This window comes from Arachis duranensis, chromosome 1 (assembly GCF_000817695.3).
Source record: "Arachis duranensis cultivar V14167 chromosome 1, aradu.V14167.gnm2.J7QH, whole genome shotgun sequence".
NCBI lineage: Eukaryota > Viridiplantae > Streptophyta > Magnoliopsida > Fabales > Fabaceae > Arachis > Arachis duranensis.
In genome coordinates this window covers 104,993,392-105,017,223 of record NC_029772.3, presented here as the reverse complement: position 1 = coordinate 105,017,223, position 23,832 = coordinate 104,993,392, and the positions used below count along the sequence as shown (strand labels likewise).

The window sequence follows — 23,832 nt, the reverse complement described above, 5'->3', positions numbered from 1 at the left end:
CCCCTCCCTTGTTTTCTTTTTTTTTTTATGATGATGGGGTATTTTGGTTTAAAAATTTGGGAAATGATGATTTTAAAGCGTTTTTGAACGTTGAGGATGATTTTAATAACGAAAAAAGGTCGAGAACGATTTTGATTTTGACCCAAGACGTTAGTGACGAAAACAATACTTAACCCTAATAAGAACAACGAAAATAGAAACATAGGCTTGGAGCTGATGAGAAAATAATAAGAAAGCAAAAAAGTCAAAAGAGTGTGTGTTGTAATAGTAGTTGACGCAGCAACGACAAAGCAAAAGTAGTGGCGGATCTGATCATTAACAAAGATAGGAAAAAGAGTGAATATGCTTCTGCTCGTTTGACAGCAACAACGGCAATAATTCCTTTCGTCGTCGCCCTCTCCACCTCCCCTTTTTCTCCCCTTCTCTCTTCCTTCTTTGCTGCGGCAGGGACAATGGTGTCCAACCTTCCCAACACCACCCGCCGTCTCCGACGAGGGAGCACCACCCCAGGTCTAGGTGCCTCAGGTGATGGTTCATAGCGGCGTAGATCGCGACGACACCAGCATCAGCAACACCGGTTTTTCTACGGAGTAAAACCACAGACAAGAGGCGGCATCGGAAAACGAGGGAGGAAATGGCACGATGGGAAAAGTGGCGAAAGGTGCGGCGGTGGAGGGAGGAGGAACAAAAGGAGAGGTAGAGTTTTGAGGTTGGGACATGTTTTGAAATGAAAATGAGGTTATTGTCGGAGGGAAGGGCGGAGCAGTGGAAGTAGGTGAGGTTTGGGAACCTCGGGAGAAGAGAATAGAAGTGAAAGGATGGAGGGAATGGTGGTGGTGGGAGTGAGATTAAATGGTTAGGGTTAGAAATTGAATTTAGAGATAAAAGAAGATGAAAGGTCAAGAATATTTAGGAAATTATGAACAAAAAATTAATAATTGGTGATTTTTATCGAGCGAAACTTATCTATATAGGTATAACTTTAATTTCAATTTTTTATTCTAAATCTTTCGTGGTGAGAAATAGCTATTTACTCAAAAAGAAATAAAAGGGAAAAACTGAATCAACAAGCATCTCCTCTGCAGACTCCGTTATCTCTATATAATATATACCATGTGTCACAGCATAGCCATTACAGAACGCATAAGATTAGTACGCATGAAATAGTTACACCATAACAGAACAATTCACAGAAAGGAGAATATGAAAAACTTAAGTTATAGTCACATGCTAACATGTATATTCATCCCGTATCTCCAAAAGACAAGCTTAAAAAGATTGCATTCAATAGGTCTCATCGTGGTACATTGAGTAATAACCACCATCGCTTCTTGATTTATCAGCCTGCAAAGTGATGGCAACATTAGCGCAAAAGATCGTTGTATACATGAGGATCGATAATCCGACAACAACAAAGTTTTTAGACAGATTGAAATACCCTATGAATGAGATTCTCAAATTCTTGTGTTCCATTCTCTTGGATGTACTTCTCGGCAGCAGTTAGAATGTCCTCTTTCTTACCCAATTTGTCCTTTTTACTTGGAACATACCAGATGTTAACTGTCTGAGGATTAACAAAGAAAGGTCTCACATAATGCTCGTAAACATAAGCAGCACCACTAAAGTATGGAAGGACCAGCCAGCAGGTTATAATCAGCTTAGCATAGGGCCATATAGGAATCCTGAAAATATGTCCAAGTTGTAAACACTTCATAAATGTTTTTCAAACATAATCATCATCATTACTCTAAGTTCACATACATCATCATTACTCTAAGTTCACATACCACCACTCACCCACGAATAATGGATGGAGGTAAGATGATTTGGAGTTTGACGATGACTCTGTTAAAAAAAATGAAAAAAAAAATATAGAGAAGCAACTTTTAGTTAGCTAACATTAATTAGCCAAGTTTTCTTTTTGAATTCTGAAATTCTACTTTATTTGAGGATTTAGGATTTAATATTTACAATTTAAGGTCTAGAATTTAAGATAAATAAAATAAGGATAAAATATATTATTTATCCTTAAAGTTTGTTAAAAGTTTAAAAAACACTTCCAAATTTTATTTTGTTTCAATTTTGTCCAAAAAATTTCTATTTGCATCAAATATATTTCTGATGGCTAATTTTTTAAAAAATTTAGAACTAATTAAGCAACAATTTTACAAGAACAATTTTCAACACAAGTAAATCAAAATGCATTATTGCCTGATTGGTCCTAAACTTTTTGAAAATTTAGTTGTCAGAAATATATTTGATGCAAAACGAACACTTTAAGGACAAAATTAAAGCAAAAAGAAAATTTAGGGGTCTTTTTGAAATTTTTTACAAACTTAAAGGACAAAAATTATAGTTTATCCATAAAATAATTTTAAAAAGATTGGTTGATGTTGGCAGAAAAAAGTTAATCACAACGGAAATCATACAAAGCTTTGCAAGATGCTAAATTATAACTTGAATGGAGGCCTTGTTATAATACAATGGCTTCTATTATATCCCTTGCACAATAATTTTAGTCTAGATGTTTAACATTGTTTATGTAGGACTGCATTCTATAATACTAACAATCATGGTTGAAACTTGAAAGCATAAGCCAGTGATTATAAATCTCCAAGAATCAAAGAACCCTAAGCAAAATTGAACTTGCAGACAGAGTAGTAATCGTCTAATTGATGAATACACAGACATGACTAGAATTGGAATAATAAACAATATGTTAGGAAAATGAAAAAGAAGAAATTGACGAACCATTCAAGAAGTTTGGCGAAGGTGAGTTCAAAGAGAGTGATCATGGAATAGAGAACCCAGTAAGTGAGCCACTGCTGATCATCCACAGGTGACTTGCTCTCAATTGCCCTAACTGAAGCATACCTGTCCCATTCAAGAAAAAGAGTAAAAAGAAAACCGCCACAAAAATAACCACGATTCACGGCAATAAAATAAGATTGTACTTACAGAGGATAAACAAGACTAATCACCGGCCTGCAACAGAAAAAGTAGCAGCTGAGATAATAGAAAGAGAGAGATAGTGATTTATTAATAATTGAAGCAGTTGAAAACGAGGGAAATGAGACTACCCAGCAAGAACATCAAAGTTCTTGAGAATGACTTTGATGAAGTTTCCAGCTCCAGATCCCATCTTTGATCGATCTACGAGTACTGTTTTCAGTGTCTGAACTCAGAATTTGTGTGTGAGAAACTAAGTTAGGGCTGCTTCTATTAGTGAGATGAGTTGCTCAATGCAGAGAGAGAGAGAGAGAGAGAGAGAGAAAGAGAGGGTTGTGGTGTTACTGTGTTAGAGAAGAGAAGAAGACATGTGTGAGGGAAAAGCGGTGGTTGTAATTTGGGAATTAAAGAAAGGAAGGATGGTGCAGGTGGTGCTGTCGTGGCAAGGTAGTAGTCCGGTCTGGGTGGGTTTTGGTGGCGCCCCAAAAATAAACAAACATTCGCCAATTCCAAGGAACCCTCCTTTTTCCCTATAATTACCAAATTACCGCTGCCGACGTTATTCCGTTATTCCATTCCCATCTAATGCTTCTCGATTCTTCTCTATTCCTTTTAAGGATTTTCCCCTTTTTTTTATTTTTCCTTCATTAATATCTTAGCCGTTGTTTTGAAATATTTTGAAAATGTTTCTCTCCTGCCTTGGAACTGCTCCCGAAATGTAGCTTGCCAATGTTGAGAATAGGGGTGGCAGAGCGGGCAGTCTGCCTCAATCCGTCTCGTCAAAGCCCGTCTCATAACGGGGCAGATTGGTCTATTCTACCAATTAAAATGAGTTTAAAATATTAGTCTATCCTTTTCTATAGCAGATTGACAGGGTGGCAGGTTAATCCACTTAACTCTTTTTTTTTTAAATAAAATTCATTAAAATTAACCAAAATTTAATAATTAAAAAATTAAATAGAAATAAAACATAATTAAATTGTAATATAATTTTTTAATTAGTTTTTTTAATTTTTAACTTTAATAAAATTGTTTAAAATAATATTTGTCAATAGAATCATCTTTATTTTAAAAAACAAGTCACATAATTTGAACATATATACGAAATTGTAAAATAAAATAAATAAAGTTAATAACTAAAAGAAGAATAAAAACAAAAAATGAAAAAAAGATGTTTAAAAATTCTATAATTATTAATTTTATAATAGTAATCACTCTTTTATTTAATAAAAAATAAAAAAAAATAAAAATCTTCGCCCCCGCAGACCAGCCTGCCCCACCACGCCAAAACCCGCCAATTTGGCGGTGCAGGTTTGGCGGATTTTTTTAATTTAGTGGGCTCCAAATCCTAGCCCGACCCACCTTTTTTAGCGAGTTTAGCGGATCGGCTCGGCGAGCTCGACCCATTTTGTCACCCATAGTTGAGAATCTTCTTTTCAACTTCTTGACAACCGCACTATAAGCTCTTTGGAGTTTCGATCTGGACGTAGGATGCGTAAAAAGAATTTCAACGCTTAAGTCAATATTAATTTTAGGAAGAATATTTTTTAAAAGTTATGGATTATGATAAATGATGTTCTACCTTTTTATAGTCCTGATTGTTCTTTATTTATGGTTGTTTAGTAGTAATTGACATATATCTGTTTTTTCTTAAATCTGTTTAAGTACTATATAAGTGTTAAACGGTAATTTGATTGGATAAAGTTCAAATGTTTAAAATTTGATTTTAAGGTATAGCAATGTACGCCCGAGATGCTAAAGCATGAATTACAGTCTCCAAATTTGACTTGCTAGTTGTGTTACTTCGTTGCAAGCAATTTGAGATTTGTTTTGACGAGATATGACGTTATACTTCGAAACTCCGTCAATTTATTCCAGTAGCCTCTAAATTCAACACACGGTCGTTTTGTCAACATGGTCAAGCTTGGGTATTAATACTCCTTTTCTTCAGAATATCAAGAGTGCATTTTATTTTAAACGTGTAATAATTACTGTTGCACAGTTTTTCAAAGGAGATCCGAACTGTTTATTTTAGATGGTATTTGAACAGTTTTGCTGATCGAATGGCTAGTAACTGAAGGTGGTTAAGATCGTGTGATAGTGGCTTTGTTGGTCTTTTATTAATCTTTTTATTCGTGTGTTGGGAATAATTGTTGTCTTTTACCCCCAACAAGTTTATCTAGTAGAGAAAATGATTTCAAGAGGTTAGTACTTTTTCTCATTCATCGTCGTCCTTTCATTCCATCTCTAATCATTAGAGATAAAGTTGCAGAGATGAAGGATGATCTATATGTATGGGCGCATGCGAACATGAAATGTCACGCTTCTCTTTACCAAGATGCTGAAAAACTTTCTGAACTTAGTGCTATTAACTAGATTAGCGTTGGTGCTTCAATTGGTGTGGAGTTTCTTTCCTATAACAGTGAGGAGAGAGTGTGTAAAAAAAAGTGATTGGGCTTACTTTTACTTGTATAATTGTGTATTGACAGAGTTGAATGTTAGGTTTCTGTTTTTGAATTTTGAATGTAAAGTGTTGACACAGTTGAACTGTGTTGCGTCACACTTACATCCAAACTCTTAGGCTTTTTTTCGAGCTTATGAGTGCCTAATGGAGTTCTTGGAAACTCCCCCTTTCCTGAATGTCTTTTTTTCTTTATTCCAGTCAAAAGGGGTGCGAAAGGGTCTTTGGGTAAACCTTAGTAGCTATCCTGGTCGGTCTATCTTCGTGCTGTATAAATCTTCTTTTAAGAGTTTTAAAGAGATGTTTGTAAAAGTTCGCTCGTCAGAGACTAAGTATCCCTTCTTCTTAGATGATGAACTAGGTGAAAAATTTTCTCTTTATTGATATCTGAAACTGATGCAAATATTAGAGGATTTGAGGCGGAGTGTGGAAGAAAACTTGCTTATTGAGTTCTTGATAGATTACTTATTATCAGGAAGATTACTCTGTATTCTTTGAGGGAATATATAGATAAGATACTGATGGGGGTTTCATTTTGTACGAAGCATGGTGTTTTGATACATTTCGTCCGTTTGTCACAGGTGGGAAGGTTCCGAGCTTAACCATGGCTCAGCTAAAATCTTTTCTAGATCAAAAAAAGAAAATTGAAAATGAAAGCTCTATTATTGAAGCAAATAAGGACATTGATGTGGATGGTGCACAGTCTAGTTCTCGTCCTTTGCAAGGGAAGAGGAAAAACCAGACTTGGAGAAGCCCATTGAAGTTCTTTCTGCTGTAGATTTGGATTTTGGTGTTGGTAACAAGTTTGGAAAACGGATGCGGCTCCATGGTTTTGCCAGTGGTGCAAACGCCCAGTCTGTTTAGGGTGATTAGTTCCCGTTTCCAGAATTGGCTGACAAGGTAGCCCAGTACCTGGATGATGTGAGGCTGCTGAGAGATGTTGAGAAAGACGCTGTGGGACAATGTCTTCAAGTAAGGAAAAAAGGTGCAACATTTTGGTTTCTTTAGCTCTTGTGTTTTTCTGATCGAGTTTTTGTGCTCTTATCAGGTGGTTGGTACAAGAATACTCTGCATTGATCGGACGACAGTGCTACTTAGAGCTGAGGAGGAAAAGAAGGTTGGCAAAGTGTTGGAGTCTAGATCATTGAAAGAGAGGGATGGTCTTATTGTTGACGTGACAGAAAAAATGAAGGACAAAGAGGAGGAGGTGACAAAGTTGCAGGATCAAATCCGTGTTCTTCAAGGGCAAATCATGAGCTCGAAAATGAGGTGCTGGAAATGTTTTCGGTAGGTTTTGATCTTGCGGTAAGCCAAGTGGCAACTCTTTCTTCCGACTTTGACATCGGCAACCTTGATGTTATGAAGATAGTGGTAAATGAAAAGCTCGTGGATGATGAGGCTGGAAGGGAAGCCGAAGACGACAATATGGCATCTGTTGCCAAAGACAATTGACTATTGTATTTGTGTTTTAATGACTTTTATTTTGTGATATGCAAACTCATGGTTATGTATATTTTGATGGATGGCTTAGTATTAGGAGCCACTAGTATATGAACTCATATTTTTTGTTCGGAAATTAATGAATAGTAGTTTGCTTTATCCGCATATTGTTAGTTTCCAAGCTTTTGTGTTTTTTATGTAGAAATAGGAAAGAAATATTTAATATTATTTGAATTTTGATTAGACCTCCCAATGCAGAAGGTGTGAAAGTGATCAGCCTCGTTAAAACCTCTCTAAGAAAAATTCGACTTGGAAAAAACCTCGGTGGTAAGAAAAAGAGTACCTTTCTCCTTCAACTTTACAAATAATTAGCTATAATAGAAACATAATGATGATACATTCCATGTATTTGGTAGCTTGCCCCTCGCTACAATTTGCAAAGAGTATACTCCTCATCCGTGTACTTTTGATATTCTAAAAGGTCCTTTCTAAGTTGCAGTAAGTTTTTCTTGCCCTGGAGATTTTTGAGCATCTTTAAGTTTGCGAAGAACGAGGTCTCCCTATTGGAATGCTCGGGGTCGTACTTTCTTATTGTATTTTCGCTGTATAGTGATTTGCATGGTTTGTTGTCTGAGTTAGCCAAATCACGTTCTTCATCTAATGTATCCAGCTCAGCCAATCATGTCTGCGTATTAGTTTCTTTATCATAAAAGTCGGTTTGTAGCGACCCCCTGGGAGATTTCTACTGGAATCAGTACATCCGCACCATAAACTAGTCAAAACTATGTTTCTTTTGTTGTTGAGTGTGGTGTTGTGTTATAGATCCATAGGGTCTCAGGGATTAGCTCGGCCCATTGACCTTTGCATTTGCTAGCTTCTTGCATAAAGCTTGTAAAATGACTTTATCAGTAGCCTCGACTAGGCCGTTAGCTTATGGATGTTCTATTGAGGAAAAGTGGTACTTAATATGGAGATTCTGTAAAAAGGATGCTATCTTTTTATCAGTAAACTGCCTACCATTCTTAATGATAATTTTTCTTGGTAATCCATATCTACATATAAAAGACATCCAAGTGAAAGATCGTACCTTTTCTGAGGTTATTTTGGCGAGTAGTTGAGCCTCTATGCACTTTGTAAAATAATCAGTCACAACTAGTAAAAATTTTACCTGACCTTGGCACGCAAGGAAGGGTCCGAGGATGTCGAGCCCCCACCTATGAAACGGCCACCCGGTTTCGGAAGTGTGTAACAACTCGGCTGGGTTGTGAATCATTGGTGCACATCTTTGGCAATTGTCACAACGTTGTACTTTTTTCATGCAATCTTTTTTGAGGGAGTGCCAAAAATATCCTGCTCTTAGAAGTTTTGCAATTGAACTTTGTCCACCTATATGTGTTCCACAAATTCCTTCGTGTGCTTCTGATATTACAAGGTTGGATTTGTTGGCTCCGAGACATTTCAACAATGGCCTAGAGAAGCCTTCTTTTGTATAAGTCATCTCCAACTATGGTAAAATGGCTCGCTCTCTTTTTGAACAGTCTCGGGTTTCCTTCTAACACTAGGACCCATCCTATTTTTAAGTAGTACATATAGGGTGTTCTCTAATCTACTATCTGTGACATGGTTAACATATTTATGCTATATATGCTTGGTTTTCTAAGGGTTAGTTGTGATAATGCTGGTGTCATATTAAGTGTCTTAGAGGTGGCTAGTTTAGATAGAATATATGTTCTATTATTGTCTTTCCTAGGCACATGTATGATTTCAAAATGCTAAAAATTTTGTATCAAAGCTTTTACTATATTTAAATATTGTTCTAGGAGAGGATCCTTGACCTGGAAGTTGTCATTTACTTGTTGGACGACTAGCATTGAATCGCAACAAACCTTGAGGTGATGAATATTTGTTTCTTTGGCAAGGCAAAATCTGGCCAATAAAGCCTCGTACTCGAATTGGTTATTGCTTGCCTAGAATGAAAACTTTATTGACTATTCGGTGAATACTCTAGTCTTGTCCTTGAGGATGATGCCAACTCTGCAACATTCTTCATTAGAGGCTCCATCAATGTATAGTTCCCATATTGAAAAAATGTCATCAGTTGTGGTGAATTCAGCGACGAAATCGACAAGGATCTGGGACTTAAGTGATCCATAAAACCCTGGTTAATTAATAAATAATTAACTAATAAATAAATCATGAGCTAAAGAAATTAGGAAATTAAATTTTATAATATGAAGAAGTAAAAATATTTAAAATATGAGTTAAAACACTAATTTTAAATATTTTGGCCCGAAATTAGGTCAACAAACTAAACCGGTTGAATCGAGCCCATATTGGGCCTAGGGCCCAACCCATATAAGCCTCCATCAGCCACTCTTCCCTTCCCTCATAATGAAACACGCTGAGGAGAGGAGGAGAAGAATCAAATCTAACCCCAAAATCACTCCAAATTTCATTTGCCCATATCTTTCAATCCGGAGCTCCAATCGTCGCATTATTTGTGACCATGCATTCACCTCACCAAGCTCTTCAAATCCATTTGAACACAGTGGTTAGAAATTTGAATTTCTTATCGAGTTTTCCATTCCTTCCATTTTTGTGATTTGGGTTCATGTGTATTGAGAAATTTTGTGCTTTTGATGGTTTAAGAGTACTCTAGTGCGATATATATCTGAGTTTCATCCAAGTGTCTCAGTGGGTAAAGGTGAGAAACTCTTATCCCCTTTGAATTCTTTAATTTTATAACATTTAGGTATTGAAATTGGTAGTTATGTATAAACTTGCATGAAATTAGATTAAATCTATGTGAATTAAAGTCAAATTGGTGAAGTGGAGTATTTGAATTGGAACTCTGGCGGCTGAAAACTTGTTGAGTTGGCTTGAAATCTTGTGAAGATGAGGGTTTTGAGGTGTTTTAAACTTAAGGAGAAATCGGCCAAAGTATGGTTTCTGTTTCTTATAGTTAATATATAATATTGCGTGAAAACTTAGCTAGTTGCCATAAGTTAGACTTGAATGCTCTGAATTATTGGATTTGGTGGATTAAATGTGTATATATGTGATGTATGATGAGTATGTTGATGACTTGATATAATGGAAATCTAATAACTTAGGTGTTTGGGTGATTCATAAGTAGGGGACTAGTATTTGGTGATGTATGTGAATGCTTGGGATTGGATTTGGTTGTGAGTGGTTTGGTTTGTATTAAGAATTTTGAAAAGCTAGAGAATTTGTAACTTTAGGTAAAAACCTATTTTTGACCAATTTCGATGGGTCATAACTTGGATTCCGGACCCCCCAAATCTTGCGAAACTTGTTTTGAATAAAAATTAGGTCCTTGAAATTTATAACGTTCAACGAACATACTGAAACTGATTTCTAATGAAAAAGTTATGCGCTTTTAAAATTTAGGGTTAAAAACTGAATTCAGCAAAAGTCGCAGAAAATTGAAGTCATGTGTACACATGGGCCATGCGTACGCATGATGCATGTTACAGGAGTGAAAGGGCTTGGTGCGAGTCTTGTGCGCATATATAGTGAGCATGCACATGCACAAGAGCATGCACAAAAGCAAGGTCATACGTACGCACAACTTGCCTTTCAAAAATGAACCTTTTTCATGCGTGTTTCGTGCATACGCACAAAAAGGGATTCATGCGTACACACGAGGCATGCGTACGCACGACTACGTTGTTTTTCAAGAAATGTTATTTTTAACTGTTTTTGTCTATCCAGCCTGCTTTTTCACCTCTGTAACCCTTGTTTAAACTCTTATAGCTAGTGTTAGGTTTCAGAAGAAGAGCAAACCTATTGAGGGAGTTAGTTTGATATTAAGGAAGAATTGTGAAGTGAATAATTGAATTAATGATGCATGGATAATATTGGATGAGATAAGAATAAGGGTAATGATGATATTGATGAATTGTGACTGAAAGATCCACATGGCATATGCATTATATTATCTGAGACACGAGTTTCCCTGGATACATGTAGTGGCTTGCACCGCCTTGCTCCAAGTTGATACTCGAAACTCTGTTGTCCTTCTGTCACAAGATGTGACCGGATACTTTAACTCTCCAAATTTTTCGCAATGAGATGATAAATGAGTCATTATATATATATATACTCTTGGGAATGCGCGCACGCAGGGACTGTCCAGGGTTCGCTACTGGACATGTCGGGCTTGACTGTATAATTGACAAATGATATGAACAGCCATAGGGCAGACATGTATCATATGCACTTGTATGATTTGTTTGACTATGCATTTGTTTTGGCTTGCCTATTTGTTTAACTGCAATTAACTACTACCTGATCTATTTGCTGTATCTGCTTCCCATATTTGTGTTTTCCCTGTTTGTCTTGCTTGTATTTGTTTCTGAGAGATCCCTCATGTGAGTGGAGGAGACACTGAGGGTTGTTTCACTTAGTGATTTGGAGCTTTGCAGGGAACGAAAAACAAAGAGTTAGATTAGAATCCTTAGATATAGTCACCATATTTTTGGTTTAGTGATAACTCTAAGATTTGATATACGTTGTTGGAGATTTGGAATGCCTCTGGCATCCCAGAACCTTATGTATTATCTATATGGACACCTTTACTATACTGATAACATCAGGTTCTCATTCCATACATGTTCTATTGTTTTTCAGATGCAGGACATGAAGCACCTTGCGGAGCGTGCTAGAGACACTTTACTTTATAGGTCGAGTTTGGAACTTCCTATATGTATCTTTTTGGAATTCTATACTCGTTGTATATTATCCTTTCTGTACGTAGTTATCTATCTCCTCTATGCTTAAACATTTTGAGTGTGATGCGAGTTTCGAGTTCTGTTTTGCTTAACTTTTTCTTCAAGGCTCCTAGATAAACCATTCTTCATATGTGTGTGTATATGTGCGTGTGTGTGTGTGTGTATGTGTGTGTGTGTACGTATTTTACTTTTAGATGTCGTAATACCTCACCACCTCAGATTTATACGATATAAAAGCGTAAAGCTCTGTATGGTAGGGTATTGCATGATCTTCTTAGCTGATATGAAATATCATATTCTGAGAGTTCTACCGATCATTTGATTAGTCGGCCTGAAAGGTCGGGTCGCGTGAGTATTTTACGTAGCAGCCAATTCTTCCGAACTATGATCTCGTGGCTCTGGAAATAGTAGCGGAGGTGCCGCGATGTGATTACCAGAGCAAATGCCATTTTGTCGATCTTGGGATACTGAGCTTTTACATTTTGTAGGATTTTGCTGATGAAATAAACTGGGTATTGTTCTGAACCTATTTCTGTTACAAGTACAGAGCTAATAGCGCAAGCAGAAATTGAAAGGTATAAATAAAGCTATTTATCGTGTTTAGGTTTCTACAGTATATGTGAGGAAGTAAGAATGTTTTTGAAGTCAGTAAATGCTTGTTTGCAGGTGTAGGTAAGAAATGTTACAATTTTGCGCTGCTGTAGGTAAGAATCATGATAGAGCTGCAAGTCGTCCTGTTAGCTATTGCACTTCTTTAATTGTTGTTGGTGACTTCATTTGTACTACAGCTTGGCATTTTTCAAGATTTGCTTCAATTCCTTGATGTGTCCACATGAAACTGAGGAATTTGCCTCCTTGAACTCTAAAAGCACATTTCTCTAGGTTTAGTCGCATGTTGTAATGTCTTAATTGAACTAAAAATCCTTCAAGGTCGGCATGATTATCCTTTTTAGATTTTGATTTAACCACCATATCATCAAGGTATACTTCTATATTTCTCTCGATTTTACATCGAAAAACCTTGTCCCTCAGCATCTAGTATGTTTCACTTGCATTTTTAAAGTCAAAAGGCATTACTTTGTAACTGTTATCAAGAACTGAATCAAGAACCATTAGTTAGTTATAGCTTCGACTATTGCCTTTACTCTGCTATATGTATATATATCAGATGTGTACTTACTAATATCAGTTTAATTTTGTATTGAAAGTTACAGCCTGTGATAGTTGAACCTTTACAGGTGACATATATGGTTTCTTGAGTCTTTCGATAATACTATCTTGAGCTATAGAAGGGCTTCAAGATCAGGGATATTATATGGTGGATCCATTGTTGTGACCATGGTGATGAAGGGATGGTAAGTTTCGTTCAATCCATCTAAAATAACATTTGTATATTCATCATAGTGATGGGAATACCTGCAGCTGCAAGAGAATCTGCCACCTTCTTTATTTCTAAGAGATATTCTGATGTTGATGCTGCTTTCTTGATTGTCTTGAGTTAATGTTGAAGTTGGTGTGTCCTAGCTTTAGTTTAGGATAAAAAAATATGTATGGATCCTACTCCAGAGTTCATGAGCATGATGGCAACCAATCATTCGATGTTTAAAGGAATCATCCAACAAAGCAAACAGACAAGAAGTCACATTATAATCTTCTTTCCTCCATTTTTTGTACTACTTTGTTTCTATGTTGGTAATTGCATCTTTAGGCTTTGCAAAATAGTGAGGTACCTTTTCTTGTTGTAGATGATTTTGGAGTTCTTGTCCGCAGATGGAGAGAGTTGTAAATGATGCCAAGTAAGAAAATTCTTCTCAGAAAGCTTCTCTGCTAAAGGAGTATTGAATGGTTTTGTTACTGCAGCATTGATGTTGTTAGCTTGTATGATTGTAGGAGAGTTGTGATCTTCAATATCATTGCTACTAGTAGAGTCATCAGCCATGGATGTTGAATGGCTCTGATACCATATAGAAAGAACAATAGAATTGAATTGTAACCCTTATTAAAACAGAGTATTGAGCAAAGTAAACCTACAAATACATGAAATGTATTATTGTAATTGAACTAATATCAGTAGGTACACATCTGATACATACATACATACATACATACATACATACATACATTCATACATATAGTAGAGTAAAGTCAATAGTCGAAGCTATAACAAACTAATGGTTCTTGATTCAATTCTTGATAACTTAAATGACTAACTTCTACTATAGCTACTTATATGTTAACAATAACAAAAATTGCCATAATCAGTGATAAATGTGGTTTTGTCTGGATCTACTGGTGCATTAATATCTGATTATAGATTGAATAGGCATCCATAAAGCTTAAAATTTTAAAATCTGAGGTGTTATCCACTAATTTATCAATGCGCGGAAGCGGATACGGGTCCCTTGGGCAAGCTTTGTTCAAGTTTGTAAAGTCGATACACATGCAACATTTGCCTGAATTTTTCTTTACCATTACCATGGTTGCCAACCACGACGTAAATCGGATTTACCGTATGAAGCCTGCAGTTAACAACTTATGTGTTTCTTTGTTAGCCTCCTCTTTTCTTTTGCTTTTGAGGTTACGTTTCTTTTGCTGTACTGGATGAGCTCTTGGGTCCAGGGCAAGTTTGTAACATGTGACGTTTGGGTCGATCTTGGGTATGTCTGTGGGTGTCCATGCGAATAAAATTGCATTTTTTCAAAGCAGGGTGATAAGCTTTTGCATTTCTCCTGTAGTCAAAGCATACCCTATGTTGGTATACTGTGAATCATCATCAGTCAGGCTTAACCTGGCGGAGGTCATCCATTGGCGTTGGCCGACTATATCTGTTATGTCAAGGATCAAGCTCGGTTAGTGTCAGTATATTGTCAGCATTGTAAACTGAGTTGACCTGCTGAATAGGATCTGACGCTGGCAGGCTTTTAATCCTGCGTTGTAGCAGTGTCTTGCTTCCTTATGATTTGAATGCACAGTTGTGATTATGTCATCCTGCACATGGAACTTTATGAACAAGTGAATTATGGAAACAATTGCGCCAAAAGAGTTTAATGATGGCCAACCTAATATGATGTTATAAGGGCTAACACAATCAACTACTAGATATTGGATATCTAAGGTCTTCGAATGTGGGTGTTCCCCTAAAGTTGTTCTTAACCAAACATAACTTATTACTGGAACTCTTTCTCCAGAGAAACCAACTAGTTCTCCGGATGAGGGTCGTAACACTTTCTCGTTTAGTTGCATCTTATAGATAGTTGATAAGAACAATACGTCGGTGCTACTTCTAGGGTCCATTAGAACTTTTCGAACTGTTACTTCCCCTATGGTCATAGATATTACCACCGGGTTATCCAGGTTTAGGCTCTAGGATTGAAAGTCGGTTGTGTTGAAGGTGATATTTGGAATGGAGCAAGTCGGCTCTTGTGATGCTGACCCCTCCCCTACTAGAGTTAGCATTGTCCTGTAACTTCTCTTGCTGGATGAACTTATGATTCCTACACACGTAAAGCCTCCTGAGATGTAGTTAATGCCTTTTCTTGTCGTGAGAGGTTGATTCAGGGTGGACCATCTCGCAATGTCCTTTGAAGCTGAGGTTAAGTTCGATTGTTCCTCTGTTATTGGGAGACTTGACGTATCTCTTTGGATTCGGCCATTGACATATTTATCTGTAATCCTTGTCGCACCAGTCATTCTTAGAGGTCCTTTATCACCACACATTCATCAGTTGTGTGTCCGAAATTATGGTGAAATCCGTAGTGTTTACTTCTATCAACATACTTTTGGTCCTGGTAGGTCCCTGCCTTGCTAGGATATTTGAAGATTTTAGTATGTAGGATCTCCTTTATTATGTCCTCCCTTTTTACATTGAACTACGTGTAGGAGTCGAACTTTGGTGTCAACTTAAATGGTTTTTTGCTATCTCAGATGTGGCTTATTTTGCTTTGCTTATCATCGTCCCTGCAAGTAGTGGTTTTTATATTCTCCTAGCTTCTCTTAGTTCCTCGATCTTAATTTGACCTGTCGCCTTATGATGACCGGATTTCACTCACTATATAATGAATCCGTTCTTTGACAAGTGCACCAAATTATCGTCAAGTAATAACTCACTTTGAGTGAGGTCGAATCCCACAGAGATTGATTGATTGAGAAACTTTAGTTAATGGATGAATTTAGTCAAGCTAATCAATAGAAATTGTTGAGTGCAGAATTCTAAATAGCAGAAATGTAAATGACTAAAAAATAAAGGAAAGCAATAAAATGCAGAAAAGTAAATGGCAAGAATGTAAAGTGCTGGAACATAAATGATTGAATTGTAAATGGGGAATGGGTAATGGAAGAAATTAAAGAAAGCTATAAAGAACGGAGAAGATAAGAATAGGGAAGATTAATTGGGATTAGGAGATATTGCTCTCTTTGGATTAAATTCAGATCATCTCATCTTCAATCATGTAACTCATTGACCTCTTGGAAATCATGATTGATTGAACCCCAATCCCTTGGTGATTCAATCTCTCAAATCTTGATAATCAGCCAATTTCTTGGTCAAATTACTTTGTGCGCGTGTACGCAAAACCCACACTATTTCGTACAATAGCAGCAGTACCAGCAAGTACACTGGATCATCCAAGTAATACCTGAGTGAGTCAGGATCGATCCCACGAGGATTGTGGCTTGAAGCAAGCTTATGGTGTATTGCAGGTCTTAGTCAGGTAGAATCAGAAGGTTTTTGGAGTTGTAATAGTAATTTATACCTTAAAAACATCAATAGGAATAAGCCAACAAAAGGAATAGAGTTGAGAGTCAGAATTGCTTTGTCTTTCTGAAGTAACTCTGGTATCACCGTCTTCTTTGCTTGTGAATGATCTTCTTCTATGGCAGGCTGTAAGTGATCAACGCCAGGGTGAAGCGGTCTGAGGTTTTACCTGTTGATCTCCTCTGCTTACAGGTTGAATGCCATGGTTAAGTGGTCCGAGGTTTTACCTATCCAGTCTGTTGGACAGTGATGTGATGACAAGTCATCTTAGGCTAGTTTTACTAGCATTTTTACTTGTTTTTATTAGGTTTCATGCACTTTCCTGCACAATAAGTAAGTGATTAGATTAGAATTTCATGTTTGTCTTGATTCAATCAAACATTGTTGATTTTATGTATTATCATGAGATTTATGCAAGATTTATTTGATTATTATGAAATGATGCAAAATCCTATGATTTTGATAGGGCTTCGATTGCATGTTTAATTGATGACAGATGAAAAGATGCAAGGAAGAAGCAGAGAAAGAGACAGGGCAGAAGAACGCTACGTTCCACTGCAGCATAGGCCTTGGCGCTACGCTCACTTTCAAAGAGCGCTACGCTCTTCAGCGACGCGTACGCGTATGAGACGCTTACGCGTGGAACAAGCAATTTTGAAGATCCACGCGTACGCGTGGAACAAGCAATTTCGAAGATCCACGCGTACGCGTGCATGACGCATACGCGTGGGTGTGATCTACGCTCTCAAGCGAAGAGCGCTATGCTCTTCATCAACGAGCGCCTGTGACAACTTTCAAAATTGGGATACAAAGTTTGGCTATCGACGTGTACGCGTCAGTGACGCGTACGCGTGGGTGTGACATTGGTGATGGGTCGCGCAAATGCGTCTATGAGGCTGCAGCGTGGAAGTGATGTTTTGAAGTCCATGCGTACGCGTGAGTGACGCATACGCGTGGGAGGGCGCTCTTTGTGCCAACAATACGCTCTCTTGGAGAGCACTGCAAGGGACTCGTGGGCGTGCATCACGCATATGTGTGACGAGTGCTGAACAAGCAAGGACGCGCACGCGTAGGAGACGCGCACGCGTAGGAGACGCGCACGCGTAGGAGACGCGTACGCGTGGGTGCATGAGCGCTACGCTCTCTTTAAGAACGCTACGTTCTCTTGAAGCGGAATTCAAGTAACAACACGGACCCACTCTGACCTACTTGAACAAAGGCCAGAAAGCCCAATCCAAGTACTTGAAGACTGAATTGGAAAGTGTTTAAATAGAGAAAATTTTGATTTAGAGGGGATCGGAAGGCTAGAGAGTCAGAGACCCTAATTGGGAAACTCTGCACTCATTTTCACATATATTTTCCTTTTCTACATTTTTCTGCACTTTTTCTTCTTTCTGTTTTGTACTAGAGCAATGATGAACTAAACCCCAAATTCATTAGGGGGAGGAGCTCTATTGTAATTCCAATGAATCAATGAAATTTTTCTTCTTCTCAATTCATTTGTGTAGTTATAGGATAACTTCTGTTTTGATTGTGAATTACTCACTTTGGAAGGGGGTTTAATTCAATTGAATGCTTATGTGAGCCTCGAAAGGGGAATCACTTGCATTAGAAGTGGAGCTCTATCCTTCACTACTCTCTTGATCAACACCATTCAAGAGGAATTGACATCCTGAGAGTTAGTGTGGCTTATGGATGAGAGATATGCACTTAACCTCTTCTCATGACAATTGGATCAAGGAATTGGCAAGATTGATTGTGATTAGAGAGATTGGATTACCAAGGAATTGGGATCCAATCAATTTTAATCTGCCATAGATCTACTCATATGATTGAGAAAGGAGTTGAGACCCATTTGATTCATGAAGGATTATGATATCTCCAATCCCTGATGAATCATTTTCTTTGAATTTCTTCAACTTAGATCTCTCTGATTTCACTGCAATTTACATTGTCCATTTCTGTTTTGATTCCCTGCACCCAATTTTCTTTATAATTCATGCAATTTAAGTTCCCTTGCCATTTAAGTTTATGCACCTTTACTTTCCTGCACTTTAAGATTCAGTTATTTACATTTCTTGCAATTTAAGATTCAGTTATTTTAATTTCTTGCACTTTAAGTTTCAGTTATTTAAGCTTCTTGCCATTTACTTTTCAAGCTCTTTACATTCTGCCCTTTAGATTTCTTGCAATTTACTTTCTGTTAATCTAATTTCACTCAATTCATCAATATTAGCTTAACTAGACTAATCACCATACTAAAATTGCTTGATCCATCAATCCCTGTGGGATCGACCTCACTTTTGTGAGTTTTACTACTTGATGCAACCCGGTACACTTGCCGGTTAGTTTGTGTGAAATCGATTTTCCCCCATCATGAAGTGCTTAGCAAGCCATCCTTTTTCTGATCCTACTCAAAATACCACAGACAAGGTTAAACCTTCCGTATCAGAGGATGCTGCTTCTTCTTGATTCTAGCCTATACCACGGAGACTCTAATCTCCTCAGAGATGGTTGTGTTGAACTGATGTCTCGAGAAGTCGCCATCAACATCGTGGATTAGCCGTTTGAGAGATGTATAAACATAGTTGTTGTTCGTCTTTGTCCGATGAAAGACGCATTCTGAACTCATGTAGACACTGGTGGTGGTCAAGCATGTTCGTCTTTAGTATGATGAATGTGATAACCTTATGCCAGTTCAACACATTTAACATGTTGAAGATCGGATATACATCTTAGAGATAAATCAAACATGGATTGGAAAAGAAACAGAAATACTTTTATTAATTCATAGGACTCAGCAGGACCGGGAGGTGGTCCAGATGGGCAGAGAAGATGATGATAAGATGATCCCCTAAATTACATAAGTTTAATCCCTTAAATAGATGACTAGTAGGGTAAAATACTCTTTTTAGTGCTAAAATCTACTTCTGGGGCCCACTTGGTGAGTGTTTGGGCTGAGCTTGATGAGATTTACCTGCATTGAGGTTCTTGGACGTGGAATTCCAGCTAGAGGGTCCTTTCTGGGCCTTTGGACGCTGGGCTTTGCTCTTTGGGCGCTGCATGCTTGGAAGGGTGTAGGAAGCTGGCGTTGAACGCCAGTTTTGGGCCTTCTAATACGAAGAAAAATATAGATTATTATATATTGCTGGAAAGCTCTGGAAGTCAGCTTTCCATAGCCATTGAGAGTGCTCCATTTGGACTTCTATAGCTCCAGAAAATCTCTTTTGAATATAGGCAGATTAGATCTGGACAGCATCTGCAGTGCTTTCTCTGTCTCTAAATCAGACTTCTGCTCCAGCTCCTCAATTTCAGCAAAAAAATATCTGAAATTGCACAAAAATACAAAAACTCATAGTAGAATACAAAAGTGTGAATTTAACACTAAAACCTATAAAAACTTAATAAAAACTAAATAAAAACTACTAAAAACTATATGAAAGTGATGTCAAAAAGCATATAAAATATCTGCTCATCATTGCTCATGAAGAAAGATATGCTTGGTCCTTGATTATACTACACATCCTCATAGATCCAAATAGTGGGTGAATTTTATGTCACCATATCCAATCCCAAAACCCAGATCTACTTAAGTGTGAGAAGGGATTTCAAGCATGGTTTCATGTTTCTTTTTCTAAGGTTTCCATGAAACCCATTTTGTATTCAACCTCTTTTCCAAGATGATTGAACACTAAGTATGAAGAACGAAATTTCTTCTAGCAAATCAAATAGAAGATGAAGAGAAGAAGAAATTCACTATCATTAATCCATCAAGTACAACAGAGCTCCCTCTCCCAATTAAAGGGAGTTTAGCTACTCATAGCTTAGAGAAAAGTACAAGAGATGGAAGAACATGAAGTGAAGTGTAAAGTAAGCCTAAAACTAACCACTAATCCAACCCCCTTTTCAGTACTCTCAGGGGGTATTTATACTACTCCTATTACTAGAAAAGGAAAATTACAAAAAGGGAAAGAAAATTACAATTGAAAAGAAAAGGAAAACTCTAACAAAATAAACCATGTGCCTGGCGTGTGAGTGGCATTTGAGCGGCATGCCACACCTACTCCCAAGTAGCACGCTCCCTTCTTGTAGCTAGCTTGGCATGTCATGCCTTCGAGCTCAAGTGGCACGCCTATTGTGGTTTTCCTTCCTTCCTTTCTGGAAATTAGAACCGGGGTGGGACGCCCAGGTCTAGCGTGCCACGCCCTCAATAAAGCATGATCATCCTCCTTCAAAGACTTGAACTAGTGTGGCACGCCCAGGTCTGGCGTGCCACGCCCTTAGTGAACTCTTCCTCCTTCTTTTCTAGAATGTTGAACTGGCGTGCCACGCCCAGTAGTTGGCGTGCCACGCCCTTGATAAGGGCTTCATTCTCTTCTCTAGTCAACTACACTGGCGTGCCACGCCTAGGTCTCAAGTGGCATGCCCTTGGTGCGAGTAACGTTGGCGTGCCACACCTCAATCATCAAGTGGCATGCCTATTATCATTTGCCTTAGTGTGCCACGCCTAAAGTCCCAAGTGGCACGCCCATTGATCTTTTTCTTTGGAGGCTTGTTTTGGGTGCCACGCTTTCGATCTCAAGTGGCACGCCCATGGTAGGGGTTGCATCCTTCCTCTCTGGACCAATGAACAGGCGTGCCACGCCTTCGATCTCAAGTGGCACGCCCAGTGTATGAACAAGGTTGGCGTGCCACGCCTTTGAGCTCAAGTGGCATGCCCATTATGGTATTGAGCTCTTCAAACTTGGCGTGCCACACCTAGAACTCAAGTGGCATGTCCAGGGCATAAACAAGGTTGGCGTGCCACGCCTTAAACATCAAGTGGCACGCCCTTGTGCTGAACCTTCCACTCCCCTCTGCCTTGTTGAACTGGCATGCCACGCCTTCGATCTCAAGTGGCACGCCCATAATGGATTATGTGGTTGGCGTGCCATTCCCAGCCTAGCGTGCCACGCCCCTTGTGGGTCTTCAAGATGCCTCTCTGGAATTTATAGTTGGCGTGCCACGCCTAGCCCTGCCATGCCACGCCCATAGTAAAGCCTGGAGTCCCTCTCTGAAAAGGATGACTGGCGTGCCACGCCCATTGAAAACTTCATGGACTCTCCTCTGGACTTGATAACTGGCATGGCACGCCCAGAACACATGCCCAGCTTCTCTTTCTTGCTTCCTTCCTCTTTTGTTGCTCTTTTCACCTGAAATTCAACAAAACTCATTTCAAAGCAATGTACCATAATATTCACCATTTAGTTCATGAAATTGCAATAATTGAATGAGATTCACTATTTCTATGGCCCTTTTAGATAAGAGAAAGAGGTAGATGATGCAAGTCATCACCTTATCCCTGAATTTGTCCAGCGTTTTGGGCTTTTTTGGGCTTTGCTATCGCTTCTTGAAAGTTTCCATCCGAAGCCCGCTTTTCAAAGTGTGTAGATAGATTTTAGGATTAAGGTCGGGGATTTTCATTGCCGCCTTTGCAAACCTGATCATGTAATCCTTCGAACTTTCATGTTGCTCTTGCTTGATTATGCTAAGGTAATCTAAGTCTCGTACGTATATTTTGGATACCGCAAAGTTGTTCACAAATAAATCAGCAAACTCCTCGAAGCTTGAAATTGAACCTGCAGGTAAATTCAAAAACCAAATTAAAGCAGCTCCGTCGAAAAAGATGGGAAAAGATCGACACAAGCTACGGTAAGAAGCACCGTTTAAAAACATCGTAGATTGAAATTTAGTGATGTGTATGCTGCGGTCACCAATTCCTTCATAAGGTTTTAATGTTGTTGGAAGTGTGAAGTTTTTTGGCATTTGAAAACTAATTATTTCTTCAGAAGAAAACTTTGTTCTCCGTTTTTCCATCTTGTAAGATGTCCCTCGTATCTTCATGTTCAACTCAAAGTGGTGTTTTTCATTAGGGTTTCCATCGTTGACGTTCTTTCGCTCCTCGTTCTCCTTGTCGTTATTTAGCTTGGCTGCCAAAAGAGATCGGCTATTTTTCGTCCCTAAAGTAGCATTCATGACCAAGTGCTCATCATGAGTCGGAGTTGGAGGTGGAGGTGGAGCTATAGAATTATTTGTCATGATTTGGAAATCTGCGGAGAAAAAAGTGGAAATGAGAAAAAAAGACAACAAAATATGGGGTTAAGGTCTGCCAATGTTCTAGCTGGAAACTGCTCCCAAGGTGTAGCTCCTTCTCTTCGACTTCCTAACAGCCGCGCTATAAGCTCCTTTGAGTTTTGACTGGGGCGTAGGACCTCACAAAAGGATTCCGATACTCAAGTCAATATTAAATTTAGGGAGAATACTTTCTAAAAGCTATTGAATTTGGTGAATGATGTTCTACCTCTCTAGTCCTAGCTCTCCTCTATTTATTGTTGCTTAGTAGTAACTGATATGTATCTGCTTCATCCGAGATTTGTGCAGGTACTATAAAAGTGCTAAATGGTTATTTGATAAGATAGAGTTCAAATGTTTAAAATTTGATTCCAAAATATAATGGTGTGCGCCCGAGATGCTAGGGCACGGATCAGTTCCTAAAACCTTTAAATAAATTAACCGTTGTGTTTTCTGTTCCTTCGTTTAATTAAAGTTAGTAGTTAGTACCATTAAACAATCCTTATACAGTTATACTTGTATAAAAAATTTAATTATCATCAATTAATTATGTAGTTAAATTATTTTAAGTAACAAGATGTTTACTATGTTGACTACTAAAAATATGGGGCCTGCTACACATACAAGTAAAAAGGCCGTACAAATTTTACATCAGCCCAAACTTCATTAACACGCGCATTAACTCATTTTGAATGGAGCGTAACTACACGTGCCCCACTCAAACGGTTCCTCTTCGTCTTCTTCTTCTTCTTCTCTTCTTCTTCTTCTTCTTCTTCGTCTTCGTCTTCGTCTTCCTCTTCCTCTTCCTCTTCCTCTTCCTCTTCCTCTTCCTCTTCCTCTTCTTCTTCTTCTTCGTTTTTTTTTTCGATTTTCATGGTTTCTGAAATTCTTCTTCTTCTTCTTGCTGCACGTTCTTCTTCCTCTTACTCTTCTTCTTCTCCTTTTCTTTCGTTTCTGCACATTCTTCTTCCTCGTTTTCCTCTTCTTCTTCTTCTTCATTTACGTCTTTTCTTTCTGTTTTCTCGTTTTTTTTCGATTTTTCATGGTAAAATCGCGATTTTTCATGGTAAAATCGTTTTTGAAGAAGAAGAAGCAGCAGAAGATGAGGAGGAGAAAGAGAAAGAGTTCTGAATTATGCATAAGATGTACTTCAACGAATTTTGGTGTATTTTTTTAAATCCTTTGGGTGTATTTTCTGTAACCCTTTGGGTGTATTCCTATAATCGTTTGGGTGAATTCTTGTAACCGTTTGGGTGTATTTTCTGTAATCCTTTGGGTGCATTTCTGTAATCATTTGGGTGTATTTGAGTGATATCTGACTGATATCTATGGGTGTATCTGACTCATATCTATGGGTGTATTTT

General features: G+C 38.1%; 1 protein-coding gene across 1 annotated transcript; it reads right to left on the bottom strand.

The window, feature by feature from the left end:
• Nucleotides 1-1,497: 1,497 nt before the first annotated feature.
• On the bottom strand, nt 1,498-3,508 carry LOC107467885 (HVA22-like protein a; the record flags this gene model as incomplete). Its single annotated transcript, XM_016087118.3, is given in 4 exon segments — nt 1,498-1,682; nt 2,752-2,874; nt 2,959-2,985; nt 3,081-3,508. Coding segments are annotated over 4 exon segments (397 nt in total), but the record flags the coding sequence as incomplete, so codon positions are not given.
• Between the last annotated feature and the right edge of the window lie 20,324 nt (nt 3,509-23,832).